This window comes from Manis pentadactyla, chromosome 11, assembly GCF_030020395.1.
Source record: "Manis pentadactyla isolate mManPen7 chromosome 11, mManPen7.hap1, whole genome shotgun sequence".
Taxonomy (NCBI): domain Eukaryota; kingdom Metazoa; phylum Chordata; class Mammalia; order Pholidota; family Manidae; genus Manis; species Manis pentadactyla.
Window position 1 is genome coordinate 8,586,283 of NC_080029.1, and position 26,702 is coordinate 8,612,984.

The 26,702-nt window shown below is 38.3% G+C and overlaps 1 protein-coding gene across 1 annotated transcript in view; it reads left to right on the forward strand.

The window, feature by feature from the left end:
• Positions 1-26,702, forward strand: part of ATG2B (autophagy related 2B) — a 79,838-nt gene that overhangs the window by 48,107 nt on the left and 5,029 nt on the right. Inside the window, exons 34-41 of the mRNA XM_036882310.2 lie at positions 304-405; positions 6,252-6,330; positions 6,642-6,846; positions 9,315-9,384; positions 9,744-9,826; positions 10,439-10,560; positions 10,811-10,965; positions 11,615-11,764. Of these exons, the coding sequence (XP_036738205.2) occupies positions 304-405; positions 6,252-6,330; positions 6,642-6,846; positions 9,315-9,384; positions 9,744-9,826; positions 10,439-10,560; positions 10,811-10,965; positions 11,615-11,764 (966 nt within the window). The remainder of the gene's footprint in view (positions 1-303; positions 406-6,251; positions 6,331-6,641; positions 6,847-9,314; positions 9,385-9,743; positions 9,827-10,438; positions 10,561-10,810; positions 10,966-11,614; positions 11,765-26,702) is intronic.

Consider the following 26,702-nt stretch of genomic DNA (forward strand, 5'->3'; position numbering starts at 1 on the left):
TATGGGTCTATGAATTCACATTAGGGGCTCAGCAGACTCCTTTGAGACTGCAAGTACAGTGTTGTCATTTGCATTTTTACCCCCAAAGAGAATCTATATCTTTCATCAGATTCTTGAGGGATGTGTGACCCATAAAAGTTTGATTCGGGCTCCTAAGGAAAGAGGGTAAACAATTACAATTTTTGTTTTAATATAAGGAATAGAAATGGGATATTTTTATTCTCTTCATTTTTTGTTTTTCCTTTTTTAATGAAAACAGGTCATAATGTCATTGGAGAAAAAGCATTTTTTCTTATTTTGCAGTTGACAGTTAAAGCATTACATGTGCGCCCAGAGTCTGGCAGGTCACCACAGGAATGTTGCTTGAGAGTATCACTAATGCCACTTCGCCTCAATATTGACCAGGTTTGTGTTGCAGGCATGATTTGTGGAACTGTGGTTATATATCCCACGTGCGGAATGAGAGATTTAATTTAGTAGAATTATGATGTTTATTCTGAAATTTTCATGGAAGTTGCATAATTAAAGCAGACTTCTGCTAGTAAAGAGCAGGGCGAATTCATTAGGTGTCTGGAATCTGAACTACTGGTGAGTAAACATTATTAGCTATTATTCTCCAGTCTCCTGTTCATTGTGTGCCATAGCATTCCATTCCTGCCTCTCATTCTCTCTAATCCCTACGTACGTACTCCTAATGTATGCAGACACGCAGGTATCTTCAAGTGTTAGAGGAGTCCCTGACATCTGGGATTGAAACAGATAAGAATTGTACCTGGAGGAGAATTACTTCTGCCCTGGACAAAAAGGACAGTTTTGTAAATTGGCACCTAACCAGGTCATAAACATCAGAGATTTATAAAAAGACTTAAGTCCACTTTCCCGTATTCTAGTAAGCATCCCATCAAATTATTCTGGGTTTTGCCTTGAACCAGAGACCCAGAGAGCTGTTTAAAGCATAGTTGGTACCTATTCTATAAACTTTATATTCAAGCATGTGACAATATGGTGCTTTATAGTAGTGCAGAGGTGAGGAGTGTGGATTTGGAGTCAGACCTAGGTTTCAGTCTCAGTTCTCTTTTCCTAGTTGTGTGGCTTTTGGGTAAGTTGCTTAACTTTGCCAAGCCTCAGTATCTTCACTGGTAAATGGAAGTAACAGTAATACATGTAGCATCTTTTTTTTTTTTTAATGAGGTTTAAATGAAACTAGTGTATGTAGTATTTACCTTGGTGCCTGGAACACAATGTTATGGATCAAAAATGTTAACTGTTATTAACTGTAGCACATAACAACTGAAGAAAATAATTCAAGTTGTTAAAATAATCTGCTTTTGAAATAATAAAACCCTCCTGTTATACTTTATGTCAGTGTGAACTCAAGTTTGGAAGTAGAGTGTAAGTATATGTGAGGTGGCATTATTTGCTTAAGTAACATTGACTAAATAATATTGATTTGTTATTTAAAGTAATAGCTATTTCAGGAATAAGCCTAAATAATATTTATATTGTAAGCAAAGTGCAGGCATATCTCAGAGAAAGTGTAATCCGAAGCACAGAAATTTAGCACCACTATACATTAATATTTGTAGCCTCTGAGCTGGGTCAGACTTGCCAATAAGTACTTTAGATCTATGTTTTCTCATTGTGAGAAGAATATTTTTGGATACCCGCATTTTAATTTATTTTATCCATACATTGGCATAGGAAGAGTATGATGACATATTTATGGGAAACTTGATCTGCGGGAATCATCCATAGGAGCGAGAATTTGAGCAAGATACATCTTTATGACATGACTTCACCAGACTTAGTTCAATTTTCTTTAATATTGAGCTTAATTTCTCTTTAGAACTATAAAGCATTGTGATTTTAAAATGTGGAAATATTAATCTTAGAGAAAACAGGGAAATAAATGTTAACAGCTGAACTGAGGAGGAATGGGAAATAATTTCCCAAAATACAGAACCTAGAACAAAGCTGTGCTGCAGACATGTGCGCCTTAGTGAGGCATATTGCTGTACAAAAGTCCTTTCTAGTTTGCATCTTCTGAGATAGACATGTACCTTATTTTGAGATAGCAAACAGTCATGTGAATAGAAGACCAGATATTTGTGTTCTCCATTTTTTCATTTGAAAACAAATCAGTTGATGAATGATAAAGCTTTTTTCTTACCATACGTATCTCTGACTTTATCTTTACTGGGTCATAGGCAGGAGCTGTAAACACCACACATTGTTTTCTCATGGTTTAAAATCTGCGTTGGCATTGAAATCAGTGTAATTGCTTCCGACGCTCAGTGGGCCTGTGGTAGGTGGGAAACCAAGCAGATGGAGTGACTTCCATCTGGGGGACAAGTGAATGATGGGGGTCATGTAATGAGGCAGCTTGAGATCCCAGCTTTCCTGACTCTTGTAGTGGGATACAAAGATGAGTAAACTTCTCCATCCTCAAAGATCTCTGTATAGTGGGGGTACCACCATGAAACAGATGGTTTTAACACCCTTTGGTGAGTACAAGTGATGAAGATAGGCATAGGATATATGTCCCCCAAGAAGAGGGCTCCTGAGCCAGGCTGGGAGTTTGGAAGAGTGAGGGGTGATGAGGAAAGGCTTTCTGGAGGAGGTGACACTTGAGCTGAGTCCTAAAAAATGCAGTGAGGTTAGCCAAGTTGAGCTTTTTGTGAAGGCATTGAGGGCCCGATTGAGGTTGTGAGCACAAGTACGTGCTCAGCTGAGGCTGGAAATGAGTGTGAAGAGTCTGCACATTTATGGTTCTTTAGCATTGTTACTTCATTGTCTATGACATTAAAAGTACTTCACTTGACACTTTATGTCATATTGTACTGTTGCAATATGTACGTTTCATATTCTTTACCATGGGACCTTAAAGCTGGACATAACTGAGTCAAAGTTCAGCATAAATAATAAAGCACATTTTTTGAAGTTTTAAAAAATTGATTATATTGAGGTATAATTTGCATATAATAAATGCATAGTTTTAGCTATACAATTTGAGTTTGACAAATTCACTTGAGTAATTATCCCAGTTGAAGTGTAGAATGTTTTATGTATGTCCTTTTGTGTAGTCAGCCTTCAACACCCCAAAGGAATCACCAGTCTCACTTCCATCAACACTGATTAACTTTTCCTGTCCCACACCTTCATATAAGTGATGAAGGCTTCCTGTACTCAACATTATGGCTGTGAGCATGTATCAGCAGTCCATTCAGTTTTATTGCTGAGAAGTATTTCACTGTGGATATGCCATGATTTATCTGTTTACTTACTGATTTACATTTGGGTTGTTCTCTTGTTTTTGGCTCTAATAAATAAAGGTGTTATGAAATTTGAAATTTGTATACAAGTCTTTTTATGGACATCTGTTTTCATTTTGCTGGGTATTATAAACAGAATTTCTAGGTGTTTCATGCTCTGACCAAACTTGGTATCAAACTTTTGAGTTTTAGCTATTTTACCTGGTGTTCATTGTGGCTTTAATTTGGGTCTCCCTGGTGAGTAATGATGCTGAGCATCTCTTCATGTACTTATTCACCGTTTGTTTATTCTTTTGTGAAGAGTTTGTCTTGCTACTTTTAAAATTAGGTTGTTTGTCTTACTGAGTTGTAAAGAGTTTCTCATAAATACCAAAATCAAAAATTCTGAGAACATTTTGAAAAGCTGATGATAGCATCTCTTCATCTTTTGAGCGTTTGTAGTAAAATTGGGCAAAAACCACTGTCTCTTTAGTTTCCCTTTTTTTTTTTTTTTTTTTTAATATAGATGCTTTTTATTTTATAAGTGCAAAATTGATTGTAACTCAACCAAAATGATTCCTGAACTTGAGTTCTGCAAGGAAGACTATGTAGATGCAGGAGTTTTAAAACAACTTCTTTTTATAATTTTTACCAAGGTGATATCAACTAGTACACTTTCCTTAACTTCTTTCCACTTATAAAGCTTTAATTATTACTAAAGAGATAGTATTCAATTGGTTTTCAATAGGATAACATGGAATTAGTTGCAAGCATAAACATAAAATGTCCTGAACAAGAAGATGGTAGTCCTACACTACTTCTTAGTCCTACACTACTTCTTTTTTTTTTTTTTTTTTTTTAGATAATTATTATTATTATTATTATTATTATTATTTTTTTAGATAATTATTTTTTATTGAAGGGTAGTTGACACACAGTATTACATTACATTAGTTTCAGGTGTACAACACAGTGATTCAACATTTATATACATGATAATTCTAAGTACCAGCTATCACCATACCAAGTTATTACAATATTTTGACTATATTCCTTATGCTATACATTACATCCCGGTTGCTTATTTATTTTACAATTGGAAGTGTGTACTTTTTCTTGGTTGTTGTTGTTAGGGCATCTCTCATATTTATTGATCAAATGGTTGTTAACAACAATAAAATTCTGTATAGGGGAGTCAATGCTCAATGCACAATCATTAATCCACCCCAAGCCTAATTTTCATCAGTCTCCAATCTTCTGAAGCATAACGAACAAGTTCTTACATGGAGAACAAATTCTTACATAGTGAATAAGTTACATGGTGAACAGTACAAGGGCAGTCATCACAGAAACTTTTGGTTTTGCTCATGGATTATGAACTATAAACAGTCAGTTCAAATATGAATACACATTTGATTTTTATACTTGATTTATATGTGGATACCACATTTCTCTCTTTATTATTTTTAATAAGATGCTGAAGTGGTAGGTAGATACAACATAAAGGTAGAAAACATAGTTTAGTGTTGTAAGAGAGCAAATGTAGATGATCAGGTGTGTGCCTGTAGACTATGTGTTAATCCAAGCTAGACAAGGGCAATAAAACATCCACATATGCAGAAGATTTCTCTCAGAACAGGGGGGGTGAGGTTCTAAGCCTCACCTCTGTTGATCCCCAATTTCTCACCTGATGACCCCCCTGCGACTGTGCCTGTCTTAGGTTGTTCCTCCCTTGAGGAATCTTACCCGTCTCTGGCTAACCAGTCATCTTCCGGGTAGTTTCCCTTTTTATCTGAGCACATTTATACCTGAAATTTTCTCTGTGTTTTTTTTAAAGACAGTCATGGAGTCAAAATATTTATACTGTTAAAACATTACCACCTAGTGGCCAAATAATTAGTTTTAATACTATTAACTTTGTTAACATGTAATATTTGATATACACTCACATCTATACAGTAATACATTATAAATGTGTAATGTAATATATGAAATATATGCATAAATGTGTGTGAAGCATAATAATACAATGAACAATTCATGAACCCACTCTCCTACTCAGAATCAGAGTATTTCCAGTACTGTTGAAGCTACCTGCTTGTTCTCAGTCCCTTCGCTTAGCCTCCCATACACCATGTTACCTAGAAAAATATCTTCCCAAAGTCCCTCATGTAACACTTCTGTTAAGAGTGATTAGTAGTCGATAAGATCCTTTGGAATTGCTAGACTTCTGGTGTGCTACCAAATATCGTGACCCTGTGATTCACCCTCACATTGCATTTGGTACAGTATTAATGTTTTATATTAATTTAGAATTTTTTAAAAAATGGAAGACAAAGAATAGGTATTTAATTTCCATATTCTCCAAAGTGATTTGTTGGTTTGAGGTAGGCAAAGTGAAGCTGCTAATAACAGGCAAATATAGTTTATCTATACAACATCAGGGCACAGACATACATTCTTTGTAATTATGTAATTTCAGAGGAAGCACACTAAATGGGTGATTTTAGTTATTTTTAATTTTTGAATATCATGTCCCATGAAGAAAATGTATTAAGGCAATATAATTTAGTGGTAAAAGCAGAAATAAGACAGTAAGACACATGTCAGTATCCAGCACATGCTGACTCCTGTTGTCACGTAGGTCCTATTGCCACTGCCAGTTTACAGCGGGAACTAATGCTGAGTAAGAATGAGAAGCTCTGTTTCTAAAGGAACTAAAGTGTACCTTGATTTAGAAATGGCTGTAGTTTTTAACTTCTCATATATCTTTGTTTTCATACCTATAAATTGTCTCAGAGTTGTGAGAATTAATCAGGAAGTATGTGTGTGTGAGAGAAAGAGACTAAGAATAGGAACAGTGCCTTGGCACAGGGTAAGGACTCAAATGGTAGTATATGAATAATGAGTAAAATATAAAATATACTTTGTTTTATAGTTTTAGAAATACATGTACCTTTCCCCCTTCCATTTAGTTATAATTAAATCTCTTAATTTTAGGATGCTTTGTTCTTCCTGAAGGATTTCTTCACAAGTCTTTCAACAGAAGTAGAGCTTCTAATGGCTCCAGATCCAGAAGGTATTAAATATGTATGGTTTGAAAAGTTTATATCAAGTACTTGGCTTGGTTATGACTGTTACAAAGCCTTTATGAGAATGTACTTAAAATATTTATTCTCATTTATATGAATGTGTTCTGTGTTTATTTTTGTTAAATTATGCAAATGTAGTTTATATTAAAGCGGTAATTTAAAAGGTGAAAGTTTTCTCTCTGAGAGTAATTATATTTATTAAATGAAATGTAGCCAAACAACTTGAGTCTAGATTGATTTGAATGTTTGTTCTTAAGAAGCATACCTGATTTTTCAAATGTGTGTATTGCATTTTCAGTTAAAAAGTCTCCTGGAGCTGATGTCACCTGCAGTTTGCCAAGGCATTTAAGCACCTCAAAGGAGCCAAATCTGGTTATTTCTCTCCCTGGGCCAAAGCAGCCTCCACCAAATGATAGTGCCAATTCAGTGGAAGTGGTTAACGGGGAGGGAGAAGACTTCTCAGCTGAAGAAGTGTCATTTAGTGATCAGCCTGTTTTTTTTAGGTAAATCACTTAATTTTGATAACAGATGAAGTTATTTTGGAGTTTTGAAGATTTTTCTTTACTGTGTTCATGTACTGGTAATCATGAGGTTGTATCAGCTTTTCTTTGCATACCACACAGTAATCTGGTGTATCTATTCATGTGGGGCCCCACCTGACCTGCACCCTCAATTGCATAGGCACCTGGATCAGGACTCATCTCTGCTGATTATGTGGCAGGAGGCCCCTTTTTCTCCTAGCTTCTTTATTCCTCCTCCTCGCCCTCTCTTCCCACTCACTGTCCTGGCTTCTATGCACCTCGTCAAACATGATGTCCTTTTCCTGTACACTTCTCAGCTTTGGCATTCCCCACTTTTCCCTTGTGGGAATTTTCTGTCTGGTTTCTCTGCCCACCCTTCCCCGGCACTGTCGTGTCCTTCCTGACCCGGAGCCTCCTGGCTGAGTTGGCAGCTTCAGGAAACCTAGGTCCCTGTGCCCTGCTGTCTGCTGTGACGCTGCCTACCACCTGATGGCTGGTTGCCCTGTTTCCAGACCCATCCATTCTTCCTTCCTTTCTTTTCCCGGCCTGCCCATGGTGATGGGGATGGAGTCTTAGCTGTTGGAAGGAGAAAGAAGGAAGATCAAAGCCACTGGGATGTGAGGGGCCGTTCGCTCCCTTCCCTGGTTTTCTGTACTCCCTCCTCCCTGCCCCCCTGCTGACATCACTGGTCCCCCTTTCCCTCTAAGTTATGAGGTTAGTCTTTGGTATTTAGGTATTGCCCAAAGCGGGCAGTGTAACTATTTTAAAGGGTTCACATGTTTAAGTATCTTGTGTACTGAAGAAATAGAAAATAACCAGAATATGAGAATTGGAAAGATACTGGGGTAGATGATCTCTGGTGCTTCTAGACCTCTCCACCAAAAAAAAAGAACATCTTTTATTATTTTCCCACATTGATCTTTTTGTTTTTAAAAACTTTTTCTGCCAAAGAATTATGCATCCTAGGTAATAATTTGAGTTCTCACTTTATAAAAATTACACAAAAACTACCAATTTGTTTCTTATAAACACCGTATAACCAGTATAACAGATATTGAATAGTTAACAATTCTGTCCTGAAAGCAATGAATTTTACACTTTTTAGTCAGCATGTGTAGCCTTACTTACTTAGGTAAATGTTTACTTTTTTCAATGGACTATTTAAAATAGCATATAAATTTCTGTTTCTACTCTCAGAAGCTCCTATAGGATACAGGATCCTGGGGTGGTGATCAGTGAGATTGTCCAGATTACTCACTTTATAGGTGAGGAAGTGAATGCCCAGAGAAGTGACTTGCCTTGCTCAAGACCACACAGGCAGTTGCTGAGCCAGGACTCAGACCAGGTCTTATTGCAGATCCAGCATTTTCCGAGTGATAGCCTAATAACCTCACCCCACTCCCATTTATCCACTCCACAAATATTTATGGAGCACATACTATACACATACTAGGTTTTGTTCTAGGTACAGTGAACAGGAGAGAAAATTCCCTATAAGGTTACAGTTAATTAAAATAGTGATTTGTCCTATCGTGTCATGGAGAAAAGAAAGAATGAAAAAGGAAGATGCAGGTGCCGAGGGCTGTTGCCCAGAGAGGCAAATGTAGATGAGTTTTTGGAAGATGAGGGATACCTGGGGCCCCAGGCTTCTTGTAGTGACTGACATAGATACAGCTTTACAATTTTGCTGTAGTTAGTTGGACTTCTGTGGGATAGTTTAGGATATAATCACAGACATTAATTCTGTACGAAAAAGTGTGTCAAGTTCCAGTTTGGAAGCCAGCACTTTTTGTTTGATTTGTACTATCAGTGTGTAATAATGATTGCATTAGACAGTTTCCAGTGTTTGTGTGTTGATATCCTATGTTTAAGCATTAATTTGAAGAATGCTCAATATGTTCATCAATGTGTATGGCATTTGTAAAATCTACTGACAAAGACATTTAGGTTCAGAGAGTTCAGGTTATTTGCCCATGATTGCATCCATATTAACTGACAAAATTGGAATTCCATGTCTAGGTTTTCTGGCTCTTGATGCTGCTTCATGACTAATACACCTTACCTCTTTTCTTTCCAATTATTGGCATTGATTGTATTTTTTGGCCCAATCTTGAAGCTTGCTTTTATTAATTTGTTCTCTGTTTGAATTGAGAATATCTGACAGAATAAATCTTTCTAAGATAAACATTATATAATAAGCTAGGTAAAGGTTTTTGTGAGAAAATGTCAATAATAGTAAATACAGTTTCTGGGATGACAAACATCAGTTTAGTTGTTATACTGCCCTAAGAAAAGGTAGAGCTAAAAGACACTTTTTATTTAGGTATTGAAATAGTCATTATTTATTCCATAGTTTTACTTTATTCTCCAGTTAAATAAGCTAATTTATATCTAATTTCAGTTACTAGTTATTTTGCATTAAATGACTACCCTTCTTTCTTTATCTTCAGAGAGTTTAGATTCACATCAGAAGTTCCTATTCGACTTGATTATCATGGCAAACACGTATCAATGGATCAGGTTTGGAAACTTTGTATTAAATATACTCTACAAAATTATCTCATTTCTTTTTCTTATGGGCTCAGTTTTTTAAAAACTTTTTCTTAGTTTTTATATATGTTTGAAATGAAGTGCAAGATTTTAAGATTTAATTCCATTTTTAAAGTAAAGTAAATTTCTTAAGAACCTATGACTACAGTTTGATATAAATTGGGTCATATGTATTGTAAAATATGTATTTTTTTTTTTTTTTGCTGTAAATACTTTTAAGTGTTTTAGCTTCATTAGTGAATATTGCTTTGACTTCCCCAAATAGCAACTATTTTAAATGTTGAATCTCTCAAGTCACAGATTAATCTGGTCTTTTTTTAATTTCAAAGGGTACCTTAGCTGGCATTTTGATTGGTCTGGCCCAGCTAAACTGCTCGGAACTAAAGCTGAAGAGGCTTTTTTATCGGCATGGGTAAGACTTTTTATATGAGGCTTTCAGGTGTAGTTACTGCAGATGGTTTACAACAAATTAAAAGCTGAGTGTTCTTAGCAAGCATACAAAATTTGTTTTATGGTGTTATCTACAGAAAGTTAATTTTTAGAGGATCCTTACTGATTAGTGGTTAATTTTTATTCTGAGATACCAGAAGTACAAAGTTTGAACCAAGTAGTATTTCTCAAAAATAGCTATAGTTATGACATTTTTTGTAATTTCCTAAGGTTACAGTTCAGCTTATTTAGTGAAAAGACTGGAAATCTGTGTGGTAATCGTTCGAGGTAGCCAAGAACTATGTGACAATTTATGGACATTGAGTTAATCCTAGATGAGAACTTTAGTAGTTAAGAAATGAGAAGAGTGGGAAACATATATACATACTATCAGAGCCTTGTGAGAATTACTGACATTACCATTGGATTGTGTATGTGTGTGTACATATAGATGTGTTTTATTCAGATTGAACATCTACAATATTCTGTCCTTGTAATTTATAACTTTTGTTTTAAGTAAAAAAATATCCCCCAAACTTATTTCCACCTATGAATTTCTTTCTCTTTCCTATATACTAATAGTCTTTTGCTCTAGTTTGTTAGGTGTTGACAAATTATTCTCATATGCAATCACCGAATGGCTTACTGACATTAAGAAGAACCAGCTACCTGGAATCCTGGGAGGTGTTGGGCCTATGCATTCACTAGTACAATTAGGTGAGTTTTCTTTTTTAATCAAAAGATCATTTTTTTTTTGCCTGATCAGTGATTATTAACCCTTTTGGGGTTCAGGATTTCTTTGAGCGTCTACGTGAGGACCATCTTTCTAGAAAACATGTGTGCAGTCATCATACAATCAAAGTTTGCCTCTCTTTTCAGGGGTTAAAAACGCCAGGGTGAGTTATAGTGATAGCGGGGATCTGAGCTCTAGCACTCCTACTGACTGCTATGCCCTTGACTGTTGTAGTGCAAGGCCTGAAGGACTTGGTCTGGCTACCCATAGAGCAGTACCGGAAGGATGGCCGCATCGTCAGAGGATTTCAGAGAGGCGCTGCCTCCTTCGGCACCTCAACGGCGATGGCCGCTCTAGAGCTCACCAACAGGATGGTTCAAACCATACAGGTATATTTCCGTACCCTGCCTTAATCTGTACAAAGAGGAAGAGCCATTGGAAAACAATTTGGTTATTTTGTTTTTTAAATGGTACTGTGGAAAAACACCAAACGTTGAGAATAGATTTTTTATTTGTAATGATTCAATAATCATGCTTTTTTTTTATTGCTTAGCTGTCCAGTGTTAAATAGTACAGTAAAGCATGGGCTACAGTGCCAAATTTGTTTGCCTATTTTCCGTAAATCGTAACCGTTAAGCTGTGGATTTATTTCACCACAGTTACATGAACAGATCACAATGTAAAGAAAGCATGGTAGGCCAAACAGAGTAGAGGTTTGTTCCACTCAGTATCAAGTTCCAGTTGGCTATAGGTTGTTTGTAGACTGCATTGTTGTCTAACCTGGAAGATGGAAAATGTTCTCAGAGGATAGAGGGGGGACTAAAAAATCAGGTCAATCCAGATGTTAGTTTTGACTCTACAGTTTAGTGTTCTTGTTAGAGAAGTGATAAATTCTTCTTGTACAGAGCTCACACACTGCCGCAGTGCCTGTGTTAGGGTGCGGGAGCTCCTTTGGTCTTCCTTACTCCCAGAGGAAGTGTGCATAATGCTCCAGACTTTGTTCTGACTCATTTCTTACTTTCTGGTAAAATGATCCAGGCAGCAGCAGAGACTGCTTATGACATGGTGTCTCCTGGTACCCTTTCTGTGGAGCCCAAGAAGATGAAAAGATTTCCCCATCACCGGTTAGCCCACCAGCCAGTAGACCTGAGGGAAGGGGTGGCCAAGGCCTACAGTGTTGTGAAAGAGGTAAGTGAGGACTTGTGTGGACCAGCCAGGGCCCACTGGCGTGTTGCCTGGCTCTCACCTACAGGGCGCTCAGTGGTTGGGCTTTTCCCGAAGAACTCTGGGAGGGGGTTTGGGGCTGCTACCGACAGCGAGTGCCGACGTCTGCATAAGGCAAGAGGACAGGCTGCGCTGGGGCCCCAAGGCTCACAAGAAGAGTAGTGGCCTGGTGGGAGACGGGTTCCGTTACAGGAGCAAGCAGGGAATGATGGAACAGACTCCATGTGCTCACCAGCTGGACTCAGCACATTTGTACTTTGTTTTATTTATCTCAGATTTGTATAAAAAAATACAAATTTTAAGGGGAATCACTGACCTGATCCCATTCCCATGACTTCAGTATCCTGAAGATGATACATATTTTTTCTGTACATGTTTTTAGTTTTATTATATAAGTATATGCATTCACAAGCAAAACATACTATTTATATTTTAAGCTAACATAAATGGTATCATGTTACATGTGTCATTCTGTAATTTATGTTTTTCAAGATATATTCATGTTGATTTATGTAGATCTATTTTAAACTGTTTCATAGTATTTCATTGTATGAATATAGCATAATTTATTTATTTCCTTGTTGGTGGACAGTTTCCATTTCTCCCACTAAAACACTGCTATAGGGATGTTCCTACAAATGTTCCTTTGTTCACAGGAGCATGAAGTTAGAGGTGGAACTGGTGATTTGTAACTATTTGACCCTGACCTTTATGAAGCATTGCCAACTCACAGTTCACTTGCAGCAGTGAAACTGGTCCTTTATACGTGTTGGCAGGGGCATTCCCTGTCTTAATCTTTTTTGATGTTGTTTTTATGTGGCATGAAGTTTGAGGTTGTTTAACTTATGGTTTATGTATTACAATTTCATTAAAGGCATTTTCCCCCATCATATTCTGACAGGCAAAAGTGCTGTGCACAGTCATTTACCTGATGAAAGTAGCCTCTGTGGTCCCAAGAGGGGGAGACCACTGAGGCAGAGCTTGTAAGGAATGTATTAGTGGGTAAATAAAAACAAGACCACTGGGTCTCTTTCTAAAAAAGAGATGTAGTTGAGAGAATGAAGAGAGGTAATTGCCAGTCTCCCTGTTGCGCTTGATGTCAGGAGTGGGCCCGTTATCAGTAGGCATTTTAGATATCAGGTTTGTAAAAGTGACCTTGGGGTTCAAGGTGTAGCAGGGGCAGTTGGCAGCAGGATGTAACAACACTTGGCTGTGTAGCACTTTCCAATTCACAAACTGCTTACCTAATTTGACCTGTATTCCTTTCAAAGGAAGTGTTGTGTGCTTACTTTGTGCTAAGAGTATGGTGACCCGTAAAGGTAGGTTGTATTCCTACTGCTGGTGAGGAAACGCTCTGCAAGAGTGACTTCCCTGGTGTTCCCTGGCCAGTCAGCAGTGGGGCTGGGTGTGGAGCCTGGGTACTTGGGTTTATGTTTGCTTCTCTTTTTCTAAAACTGTCAAAATGAGAATGAAGGAGGGGAGGGTGGAAACACTCAGTGTGGATTGAGGTGGTAGGTTGCTTGATGAGACTGAATCTGAATAGTAAAAGCATTTTAAATAGAGCTTCCGACATGGTGATAAATACTTCTTTTTCCCTCCATGTTACTAACCCGGAGTTGGGAGGGCTGACCTCGCACGTGTGTCACAGATGGGCTCATTGGTTGGGCCAGAGGTTGGCAGACTCTAGCGGAGAGTCAGACCTGGCCATGCCTGTTTTTGTCTGATGCCTCTAGCTACGGATGACTTTTACAATCCCAGAGGAGTGTAAAAAGAAAAGTAGAGGACAGAGGCTTTTGCCACCAAGCATTCTCCTTCTGGCCCTTTTTGGAGAGTTTGCCAACCCCTGCTTTATTTAATCCCATCCTGTGATAGCCAGCTAGTTGTGGTGCAGGTAGTAGTTGCTTAGGAGTTATTTAAAGAGCACTTCATATCTCTGAGCTGTGCCGAGCTCATAGGAGCATCATTGCATTTAACTCTGACATGATCCCAGGACAGTTCCCTAAGCAAAGGGCGGGTCTGGGGTCACACAGCTAACTGATGGAGCTGAGGTTTGAATTTACCTCTGTTGTCTCCAGACTTGGTGGTGTTAATCATTGTAATAAACTACTACCTGTTTGCTATTTGTGGGTTAGGGAGCCCAGCTGGAGGAGGAGAGACGAAGATGATGTGGGCAGATGTATAAACTGTGAGCATTTTCTTCATTGTATGCACAGTTTCACTCAATTGGATATTGTCTTGTTTAAAAAATAGCACTTCTTTTTTTTTAGTTCTTAAGTACTGCATTTCCTCCCTGCTATGATTTTTTGTGATTTTGCCTGCTGTGCAGGGTAGTAATGATACTCTTGTAAACACCTTGTCAAAGTGATGGCTAAGTTCTGGGTTAGGACAAGGTCCCCTGATTTCCCTAGGGAGCCAAAAGTTACTTTGTGCTGTGCCCTTCACTGAGACTGTCACAGTGGACAGCACCCATGTCCCCTAAGGGATTTCTGAGGTTAGACAGATGGTGGAGATTCACAAGTCACATGTAAAGTTTTACCACTTTGGTTTGACAAATACATTTTTATATTCAGCTTTATAAAGTTTAGCAATCACGAGTATTTTAATGTTACACAGTTATAAGAAAGATAAAAAATGCTACAGAAGCTTTGTTTCTCATTATTAAATGTGTTCCTACTGTATGTCCTCAGAATTTTCTCTATTTAATACAATAAAATATTCTTTTTAGCCTCTTGTCTAAATTGAACATTCTGTAGTTATCTTCTCTACTACACAGCTATTTTTTTACTAAGGTATCATTGATATACAATCTTTTTTTTTTTTTTTTTTGTAGATAATTATTTTTTATTGAAGGGTAGTTGACGCACAGTATTACATTACATTAGTTTCAGGTGTACAACACAGTGATAAAATATTTATATACATAATTCTAGGTTCCAGCTATCACCCTACCAAGCTGTTACAATATCTTGACTATATTCCTTATGCTATACATTACATCCCGGTTACTTATTTATTTTACCATTGGAAGTCTGTCCTTTTTTTTTTTTTTTTTTTTTGTGAGGGCATCTCTCATATTTATTGATCAAATGCTTGTTAACAACAATAAAATTCTGTATAGGGGAGTCAATGCTAAATGCACAATCATTAATCCACCCCAAGCCTAATTTTCGTCAGTCTCCAATCTTCTGAGGCATAACAAACAAGTTCTTACATGTAGAACAAATTCTTACATAATGAATAAGTTACATAGTGAACAGTACAAGGGCAGTCATCACAGAAACTTTCAGTTTTGCTCATGCATTATGAACTATAAACAGTTCAAATATGAATACTCATTTGGTTTTTATACTTGATTTATATGTGGATACCACATTTCTCTCTTTATTATTATTATTTTTAATAAAATGCTGAAGTGGTAGGTAGATACAAGATAAAGGTAGAAAACATAGTTTAGTATTGTAAGAGAGCAAATGTAGATGATCAGGTGTGTGCCTGTAGACTATGTGTTAATCCAAGCTAGACAAGGGCCATAAAACATCCACGTATGCAGAAGATTTCTCTCAGAACGGGGGGGTGAGGTTCTAAGCCTCACCTCTGTTGATCCCCAATTTCTCACCTGATGGCCCCCCTGCGACTGTGCCTGTCTTAGGTTGTTCCTCCCTTGAGGAATCTTACCCGTCTCTGGCTAACCAGTCATCTTCCGGGGCCATACAGGGAAATGTAGAGTTGGTAAGTGAGAGAGAAGCCTTATTGTTTGAAATGGTTAGCTTTTTAATTCTTTGCATATTTATGCCCTGTAGTTTCTATGCCCAGCATTTGTCTTGAGGTATCTTTACCACTTGGAGGAATTATGATACTCGGTAAATTTGATATGAGGCACGAATTCTATTTAAGGGTTGTAATTAGGAAGGAAGAAGAAAAGCTATAGAAGTAGCAGGCGGAAGAAAACATGGGAAGATTGATTATTTCTTTGACATATCTTCTTGTAGAGTAACTTCAGCATGTATAGGTTTTAAGCTACTACTTAAATTGCGCACACACCTTAACATAATAGGAGTATAGTTACATAACCAAAGCATACCTGCAATTACCAGCCATCTCCAGTGAAACCAAGAAAACCAGTTAGGCACCCTAGGCATTTGTGAAAACTTATCTATGATATGGTGGATATTGTCCAACTGAACTTGAACAGTCTGAGAGAAATCAGACAAATTAAAACAACCCATTCCTGGGGAATGTTCACATCCCTTATGTTTTTTTTTTTTTTTTTTAGATAATTATTTTTTATTGAAGGGTAGTTGACACACAGTATTACATTACATTAGTTTCAGGTGTACAACACAGTGATTCAACATTTATATACATGATAATTCTAAGTACCAGCTATCACCATACCAAGTTGTTACAATATTTTGACTATATTCCTTATGCTATACATTACATCCCGGTTGCTTATTTATTTTATAATTGGAAGTGTGTACTTTTTCTTGGTTGTTGTTGTTAGGGCATCTCTCATATTTATTGATCAAATGGTTGTTAACAACAATAAAATTCTGTATAGGGGAGTCAATGCTCAATGCACAATCATTAATCCACCCCAAGCCTAATTTTCGTCAGTCTCCAATCTTCTGAGGCATAACAAACAAGTTCTTACATAGAGAACAAATTCTTACATAGTGAATAAGTTACATGGTGAACAGTACAAGGGCAGTCATCACAGAAACTTTTGGTTTTGCTCATGCATTATGAACTATAAACAGTCAGTTCAAATATGAATACACATTTGATTTTTATACTTGATTTATATGTGGATACCACATTTCTCTCTTTATTATTTTTAATAAGATGCTGAAGTGGTAGGTAGATACAACATAAAGGTAGAAAACATAGTGTTGTAAGAGAGCAAATGTAGATGATCAGGTGTGTGCCTGTAGACTATGTGTTAATCCAAGCTAGACAAGGGCAATAAAACATCCACATATGCAGAAGATTTCTCTCAGAACAGGGGGGGTGAGGTTCTAAGCCTCACCTCTGTTGATCCCCAATTTCTCACCTGATGACCCCCCTGCGACTGTGCCTGTCTTAGGTTGTTCCTCCCTTGAGGAATCTTACCCGTCTCTGGCTAACCAGTCATCTTCCGGGGCCATACAGGGAAATGTTAAGTTGGTAAGTGAGAGAGAAGCCTTATTGTTTGAAATGGTTAGCTTTTTATTTCTTTGCATATTTATGCCCTGTGGCTTCTATGCCCAGCATTTGTCTTGAGGTATCTTTACCACTTGGAGGAGTTATGATACTCGGTAAATTTGATATGAGGCACGAATTCTATTTAAGAATTCGTTGTAATTAGGAAGAAAGAAGAAAAGCTATAGAAGTAGCAGGCGGGAGAAAACATGGGAAGATTGATTATTTCTTTGACATATCTTCTTGTAGAGTAACTTCAGCATGTGTAGATTTTAAGCTACTACTTAAATTGCGCACACACATTAACATAATAGGAGTATAGTTACATAACCAAAGCATACCTGTAATTACCAGCCATCTCCAGTGAAACCAAGAAAACCAGTTAGTCACCCTAGGCATTTGTGAAAACTTATCAATGATATGATGGTTATTATCTAACTGAATTTGAGTAGTTTGAGAAAAATCAGACAAATTAAAACAACCCATTCCTGGGCACTGTTCACATCCCATATGTTCTTTTAACAGTAAATAGTCTGTAGTTGTAAGATTTTGGAGCGCTACAATTTGCACTTCTCCTAATTCTTGGTTGAGTTCCAACAGTATAGATCCAGACAAATTTGTTGTTTTACTGTATGCACAGGCCGGCTTAGATATCTCCTTCATTCCCATGGCAAGTCCAGGGGCTGGTGGGATGAGTGCATCTACAGCTGTAGCAGTGCATGGATCTTTGTTGGGGTTTTTTGATGATCATCTTCTGGCATGAGTCTTCCAGAGAGTGCTGATGTTGGAAGCTCTTTTTCATATCGTATCTTAGTTCATTTTCGGGGTAGCCCAATTAAGCTTTGATCTTCTGTATAAACACAAACAGACCCTTTGCCTACACTTTTATATGCCCTTTATACCCTTGTGTAGAACTCATTGGAGGTTACCACACAGGAACTGCCCTTTTTTTTTGTTTTGTTTTGTTTTGTTTTTGGTATCACTAATCTACACTTACATGACGAATATTATGTTTACTAGGCTCTCCCCTATACCAGGTCTCCCCTATAAACCCCTTTACAGTCACTGTCCATCAGCATAGCAAAATGTAGAATCACTACTTGCCTTCTCTGTGTTGTACAGCCCTCCCTTTTCTCCTACCCCCCCTTGCATGCTAATCTTAATACCCCCCTACTTCTCCCCCCCTTATCCCTCCCTACCCACCCATCCTCCCCAGTCCCTTTCCCTTTGGTACCTGTTAGTCCATTCTTGAGTTCTGTGATTCTGCTGCTGTTTTGTTCCTTCAGTTTTTCCTTTGTTCTTATATTCCACAGATGAGTGAAATCATTTGGTATTTCTCTTTCTCCACTTGGCTTGTTTCACTGAGCATAATACCCTCCAGCTCCATCCATGTTGCTGCAAATGGTTGGATTTGCCCTTTTCTTATGGTTGAGTAGTATTCCATTGTGTATATGTACCACATCTTCTTTATCCATTCATCTATCGATGGACATTTAGGTTGCTTCCAATTCCTGGCTATTGTAAATAGTGCTGCGATAAACATAGGGGTGCACTGATCTTTCTCATACCTGATTGCTGCATTCTTAGGGTAAATTCCTAGGAGTGCAATTCCTGGGTCAAATGGTAAGTCTGTTTTGAGCATTTTGATGTACCTCCATACTGCTTTCCACAATGGTTGAACTAACTTACATTCCCACCAGCAGTGTAGGAGGGTTCCCCTTTCTCCACAGCCTCGCCAACATTTGTTGTTGTTTGTCTTTTGGAACGCAGCCATCCTTACTGGTGTGAGGTGATACCTCATTGTAGTTTTAATTTGCATTTCTCTGATAATTAGCGATGTGGAGCATCTTTTCATGTGTCTGTTGGCCATCTGTATTTCTTTTTTGGAGAACTGTCTGTTCAGTTCCTCTGCCCATTTTTTAATTGGGTTATTTGTTTTTTGTTTGTTGAGGCGTGTGAGCTCTTTATATATTCTGGACGTCAAGCCTTTATTGGATGTGTCATTTTCAAATATATTCTCCCATACTGTAGGGATCCTTTTTGTTCTATTGATGGTGTCTTTTGCTGTACAGAAGTTTTTCAGCTTAATATAGTCCCACTTACTCATTTTTTCTGTTGTTTTCCTTGCCCGGGGAGATATGTTCAAGAAGAGGTCACTCATGTTTATGTCTAAGAGGTTTTCGCCTATGTTTTCTTCCAAGAGTTTAATGGTTTCATGGCTTACATTCAGGTCTTTGAGCCATTTTGAGTTTACTTTTGTATATGGGGTTAGACAATGGTCCAGTTTCATTCTCCTACATGTAGCTGTCCAGTTTTGCCAGCACCATCTGTTGAAGAGACTGTCATTTCGCCATTGTATGTCCATGGCTCCTTTATCAAATATTAATTGACCATATATGTCTGGGTTAATGTCTGGATTCTCTAGTCTGTTCCATTGGTCTGTGGCTCTGCTCTTGTGCCAGTACTAAATTGTCTTGATTACTATGGCTTTATAGTAGAGCTTGAAGTTGGGGAGTGAGATCCCCCCTACTTTATTCTTCTTTCTCAGGATTGCTTTGGCTATTCGGGGTCTTTGGTGTTTCCATATGAATTTTTGAATTATTTGTTCCAGTTCATTGAAGAATGTTGCTGGTAGTTTCATAGGGATTGCATCAAATCTGTATATTGCCTTGGGCAGGATGGCCATTTTGACGATATTAATTCTTCCTAGCCACGAGCATGGGATGAGTTTCCATCTGTTAGTGTCTCCTTTAATTTCTCTTGAGAGTGACTTGTAGTTTTCAGAGTATAAGTCTTTCACTTCCTTGGTTAGGTTTATTCCTAGGTATTTTATTCTTTTTGATGCAATTGTGAATGGAGTTGTTTTCCTGATTTCTCTTTCTGTTGGTTCATTGTTAGTATATAGGAAAGCCACAGATTTCTGTGTGTTGATTTTGTATCCTGCAACTTTGCTGTATTCCGATATCAGTTCTAGTAGTTTTGGGGTGGAGTCTTTAGGGTTTTTTATGTACAGTATCATGTCATCTGCAAATAGTGACAGTTTAACTTCTTCTTTACCAATCTGGATTCCTTGTATTTCTTTGTTTTGTCTGATTGCCGTGGCTAGGACCTCCAGTACTATGTTAAATAACAGTGGAGAGAGTGGGCATCCCTGTCTAGTTCCCGATCTCAGAGGAAATGCTTTCAGCTTCTCTCTGTTCAATATAATGTTGGCTGTGGGTTTATCATAGATGGCCTTTATTATGTTGAGGTACTTGCCCTCTATTCCCATTTTGCTGAGAGTTTTTATCATGAATGGATGTTGAACTTTGTGAAATGCTTTTTCAGCATCTATGGGGATGATCATGTGGTTTTTGTCTTTCTTTTTGTTGATGTGGTGGATGATGTTGATGGATTTTCGAATGTTATACCATCCTCCATCCTTGCATCCCTGGGATGAATCCCACTTGGTCATGGTGTACGATGGTGTATGAATTCGGTTTGCTAAAATTTTGTTGAGTATTTTTGCGTCTACGTTCATCAGGGATATTGGTCTGTAGTTTTCTTTTTTGGTGGGGTCTTTGCCTGGTTTTGGTATTAGGGTGATGTTAGCTTCATAGAATGAGTTTGGGAGTATCCCCTCCTCTTCTATTTCTTGGAAAACTTTAAGGAGAATGGGTATTATGTCTTCCCTGTATGTCTGATAAAATTCCGAGGTAAATCCATCTGGCCCGGGGGTTTTGTTCTTTGGTAGTTTTTTGATTACCGCTTCAATTTCGTTGCTGGTAATTGGTCTGTTTTGATTTTCTGTTTCTTTCTGGGTCAATTGTGGAAGTTTGTATTTTTCTAGGAAGTTGTCCATTTCTCCTAGGATTCCCAGCTTGTTAGCATATAGGTTTTCATAGTATTCTCTAATAATTCTTTGTATTTCTGTGGGGTCCATCGTGATTTTTCCTTTCTCGTTTCTGATACTGTTGATTTGTGTTGACTCTCTTTTCTTCTTAATAAGTCTGGCTAGAGGCTTATCTATTTTGTTTATTTTCTCGAAGAACCAGCTCTTGGTTTCATTGATTTTTGCTATTGTTTTATTCTTCTCAATTTTATTTATTTCTTCTCTGATCTTTATTATGTCCCTCCTTCTGCTGACCTTAGGCCTCATCTGTTCTTCTTTTTCCAATTTTGATAATTGTGACATTAGACCATTCATTTAGGATTGCTCTTTTTTTTTAAAATATGCTTGGATTGCTATATACTTTCCTCTTAAGACTGCTTTTGCTGTGTCCCACAGAAGTTGGGGCTTAGTGTTGTTGTTGTCATTTGTTTCCATATATTGCTGGATCTCCATTTTGACTTGGTCATTGATCCATTGATTATTTAGGAGCGTGTTGTTAAGCCTCCATGTGTTTGTGAGCCTCTTTGCTTTCTTTGTACAGTTTATTTCTAGTTTTATGCCTTTGTGGTCTGAAAAGTTGGTTGGTAGGATTTCAATCTTTTGGAATTTTCTGAGGCTCTTTTTGTGGCCTAGTATGTGGTCTATTCTGGAGAATGTTCCATGTGCACTTGAGAAGAATGTATATCCCGCTGCTTTTGGATGTAGAGTTCTATAGATGTCTATTAGGTCCATCTGCTCTACTGTGTTGTTCAGTGCTTCCGTATCCTTACTTATTTTCTGCCCAGTGGATCTATCCTTTGGGGTGAGTGGTGTGTTGAAGTCTCCTAGAATGAATGCATTGCAGTCTATTTCCCCCTTTAGTTCTGTTAGTATTTGTTTCACATATGCTGGTGCTCCTGTGTTTGGAGCATATATATTTAGAATGGTTATATCCTCTTGTTTGACTGAGCCCTTTATCATTATGTAGTGTCCTTCTTTATCTCTTGTTACTTTCTTTGTTTTGAAGTCTATTTTGTCTGATATTAGTACTGCAACCCCTGCTTTCTTCTCGCTGTTGTTTGCTTGAAATATGTTTTTCCATCCCTTGACTTTTAGTCTGTACATGTCTTTGGGTTTGAGGTGAGTTTCTTGTAAGCAGCATATAGATGGGTCTTGCTTTTTTATCCGTTCTGTTACTCTATGTCTTTTGATTGGTGCATTCATCCCATTAACATTTAGGGTGACTATTGAAAGATATGTACTTATTGCCATTGCAGGCTTTAAATTCGTGGTTACCAAAGGTTCAAGGTTAGCCTCTTTAGTATCTTACTGCCTAACTTAGCTCGCTTATTGAGCTGTTATATACAGTGTCTTGAGATTCTTTTCTTCTCTCCCTTCTTGTTCCTCCTCCTCGATTCTTCATATGTTGGGTGTTTTGTGCTGTGCTCTTTCTAGGAGTGCTGCCATCTAGAGCAGTCCCTGTAAGATGTTCTGTAGAGGTGGTTTGTGGAAAGCAAATTCCCTCAGCTTTTGTTTGTCTGGGAATTGTTTAATCCCACCATCATATTTGAATGATAGTCATGCTGGATACAGTATCCTTGGTTCAAGGCCCTTCTGTTTCATTGTATTAAATATATCATGCCATTCTCTTCTGGCCTGTAGGGTTTCTGTTGAGAAATCTGATGTTAGCCTGATGGGTTTTCCTTTATAGGTGACCTTTTTCTCTCTAGCTGCCTTTAAAACTCTTTCCTTGTCCTTGATCTTTGCCATTTTAATTATTATGTGTCTTGGTGTTGTCCTCCTTAGATCCTTTCTGTTGGGCGTTCTGTTTATTTCCGTGGTCTGTTCGATTATTTCCTCCCCCAGTTTGGGGAAGTTTTCAGCAATTATTTCTTCTAAGATACTTACATCTCTTTTCCTCTCTCTTTTTCTTCTGGGACCCCTATAATACGGATATTGTTCCTTTTGGATTGGTCACACAGTTCTCCTAATATTGTTTCATTCCTGGAGATCCTTTTGTCTCTCTCTATGTCAGCTTCTATGCGTTCCTGTTCTCTGGTTTCAATTCCATCAATGGCCTCTTGCATCCTATCCATTCTGCTTATAAACCCTTCCAGAGTTTGTTTCATTTCTGCGATCTCCTTTCTGGCATCTGTGATCTCCCTCCGGACTTCATCCCATTTCTCTTGCGTATTTCTCTGCATCTCTGTCAGCATGTTTATGATTCTTATTTTGAATTCTTTTTCAGGGAGACTGGTTAGGTCTGTCTCCTTCTCTGGTGTTGTCTCTGTGATCTTTGTCTGCCTGTAGCTTTGCCTTTTCATGGTGATAGGAATAGTCTGCAGAACTGGGACGAGTGACGGCTGGAAGGACTTCCTTTCTTGTTGGTTTGTGGCCCTCCTCTCCTGGGAGAACAGCGGCCTCTAGTGGCTTGTGCTGCGCAGCTGCGCGCAGACAGGGCTTCTGCTTCCTGCCCGGCTGCTATGGAGTTAATCTCCGCTGTTGCTGTGGGCGTGGCCTGGCTCGGGCAGCTGCTCCAAAATGGTGGAGTCGCGTTGGAGCAGGAGCTGCTGGGAGGCTATTTATCTCCGTAAGGGGCCTCCCTGCTCCCTGCAGCCCAGGGGTTAGGGTGCCCAGAGATCCCGGATTCCCTACCTCTGGATTAAGTGTCCCGCCGTGCCTGTTTAAGACTTCCAAAAAGCATCTGCTGAAACAAAACAATGACCACCAAAAATAAATAAATAAATAAAAAAAGAAAAAAATTTTAAATTAAAAAAATAAAAGAATTTTTTTAATTAAAAAAAAAAAAAGTGGACGCTCGTTTTTCTTTATTCTCCGGTGCCAGCCTCAGGCCTCTGCTCTCCGGTCTTGCTGCCCTGTTTCCGTAGTATTGGGGTCCCTATCCCTTTAAGACTTCCAAAAAGCGCTCGCCAAAACAAAGCAGCAAAAAAAAAAAAAAAAAATTGGTCGCGCGCTTTTCTTATGTCCTCTGTCGCCCGGCCTCCAGTGCCCGCTCACTGTTCTTGCTGCCCTGTTTTCCCAGTATCGAGCGCCCTGCACTCTGGTCCGGATGGCTGGGGCTGGGTGCTCGGCAGTCCTGGGCTCCGTCTCCCTCCCGCTCTGCCTGCTCTTCTCCCTCCGGGAGCTGGGGGGGAGGGGCGCTCGGCTCCCGCGGGGCCGGGGCTTGTATCTTACCCCCTTCGCGAGGCGCTGGGTTCTCTCAGGTGCGGATGTGGTCTGGATATTGTCCTGTGTCCTCTGGTCTTTATTCTAGGAAGGGTTGTCTTTGTTATATTTTCATAGATATATGTAGTTTTGGGAGGAGATTTCCGCTGCTCTACTCATGCCGCCATCTTCCGCCCAGCTCCCCTGATATACAATCTTATGAAGGTTTTACATGAGCAACATTGTGGTTTCAACATTCACCCATATTATCAAGTTCCCCTTCACACCCCATTGCAGTCATTATCCATTTGCTATAATATAGTAAGATGCTGTATATAGTAAGATAGCTATATATGTAGTAAGATGCTATGGAGTCATTATTTGTCTTCTCTATGCTGTATTGCCTTCCCCATGACCTAACTATATTGTGTGTGCTAATTATAATGCCCCTTAATCCCCTTCTCCCTCCCTCCCCACCCACCCTCTCCCACCCCTCCCCTTTGGTAACCGCTAGTCCCTTCTTGGAGTCTGTGAGTCTGCTGCTGTTTTGTTCCTTCAGTTTAGCTTTATTATACTCCACAAATGAGGGAAATCATTTGGTACTTGTCTTTCTCTGCCTGGCTTATTTCACTGAGCATAATACCCTCTAGTTCCATCCATGTTGTTATGAATGGTAGGATTTGTTTTCTACTTATGGCTGAATAGTATTCCGTTGTCTATATGTACCACATCTTCTTTATCTGTTCATCTACTGATGGACACTTAGGTTGTTTCCATATCTTGGCTATTGTAAATAGTGCTGCGATAAACATAGGAGTGCATATATCTTTTTGAATCTGTGATCTTGTTTTCTTCAGGTAAATTCCTAGGAGTAGAGTTAATGAATCAAATGGTATTTCTATTTTTAGTTTTTTGAGGAACCTCCATATTGCTCTCCACAATGGTTGAACTAATTTTCATTCCTACCAGCAGTGTAGGAGGGTTCCCTTTTCTCCACATTCTTGCCAGCATTTGTTGTACTTAGTCTTTTGGATCACACCTAACTGGTGTGAGGTGATATCTCATTGTGGTTTTAATTTGCATTTCCCTGGTGATTAGCCTTGTGGAGCATCTTTTCATGTACCTATTGGCCATCTGAATTTCTTCTTTGGAGAAGTGTCTGTTCCGATCCTCCACCCATATTTAAATTGGGTTATTTGCTTTTTAGATGTTGAGGCATGTGAGCTCTTTATATATTTTGGATGTTCACTGCTTATTGGGTATGTCGTTTATGAATATATTCTCCCATACTGTAGGATGTCTTTTCTGCTGGTGATGTCTTTTGCTGTACAGAAGTTTTTTAGTTTGATGTAGTCCCATTTGTTCATTTTTGCTTTTGTTTCCCTTGCATGAGGAGATCTGTTCAGGAAAAAGCTGCTCATGTTTATATTCAAGAGATTTTGCCTATGTTTTCTTCTGAGAGTTTTATGGTTTCATGATTTACATTCAGTTTTTTGATCCATTTTGAGTTTACTTTTGTACATGGAGTTAGACAGTAATCCAGTTTCATTCTTTTACAGCTGTCCAGTTTTGCCAACACCAGTTGTTGAAGAGGCTGTCATTTCCTCATTCTGTAACCATGGCTCCTTTATCATATATTAATTGGCCATATATGTGTGGGTTTATATCTGGGCTCTCTATTCTGTTCCATGGGTCTATGGGTCTTGTGCTAGTACTAAATTGTTTTGATTACTGTGGCTTTGTAGTAGACCTTGAAGTTGGGGAGTGTAATCCCCCCAGCTTTATTCTTCCCTCTCTGGATTGCTTTGGCTATTTGGGGTCATCTGTGGTTCCATATGAATTTTAGAACTATTTGTTCCAGTTTGTTGAAGAATGCTGTTGGTATTTTAATAGGGATTGCATTGAATCTGTAGATTACTTTAGGCAGGATGGCCATTTTAACAATATTAATTCTTCCTGCCAAAGAGCATGGAATGAATTTCCATTTATTAGTATCCTAGTTTCCTCTTTAATTTCTCTCAGGAGTGTCTTGTAGTTTTCAGAGTATAGGTCTTTCACTTCCTTGGTTAGGTATATTCCTAGGTATTTTATTCTTTTTGATGCAATTGTGAATGGAATTGTTTTCCTGATTTCTCTTTCTGCTAGTTCGTTGTTAGTGTATAGGAATGCAACAGATTTCTGTGTATTAATTTTGTATCCTGCTACTTTGCTGAATTCAGATATTAGTTGTAGTAGTTTTGGAGTGGATTCTTTAGGGTTTTTTATGTACAATATCCCGTAATCTGCAAACAGTGACAGTTTAACCTCTTCCTTACCAATCTGGATGCCTTTTATTTCTTTGTGTTGTCTGATTGCCATGGCTAGGACCTTCAGTACTATGCTGAATGGAAGTGGTGAGAGTGGGCCTTCTTGTCATGTTCCCAATCTTAGAGGAAAAGCTTTTAGCTTTTCACTGTTAAGTATGATGTTGGCTGTGGGTTTGGTAGTACACAGCCATTTAAGACAAATAATTTTCTGGAGCATAGTAGAATTAGTTTTTCTTGTTACAGTTGAATCAGAGGAACTATTACCATATTCCTTTAGTGACTGTATTTATTCCAGAAGCTTTGTTTGCTAAGTTTGATTTAATTAGAGTGAGTAATACTGCCAGAAAAGCTGCTCTTGGTCATTAAATATTTCTGTAAATTTCCGTAGTGAAATTGTACT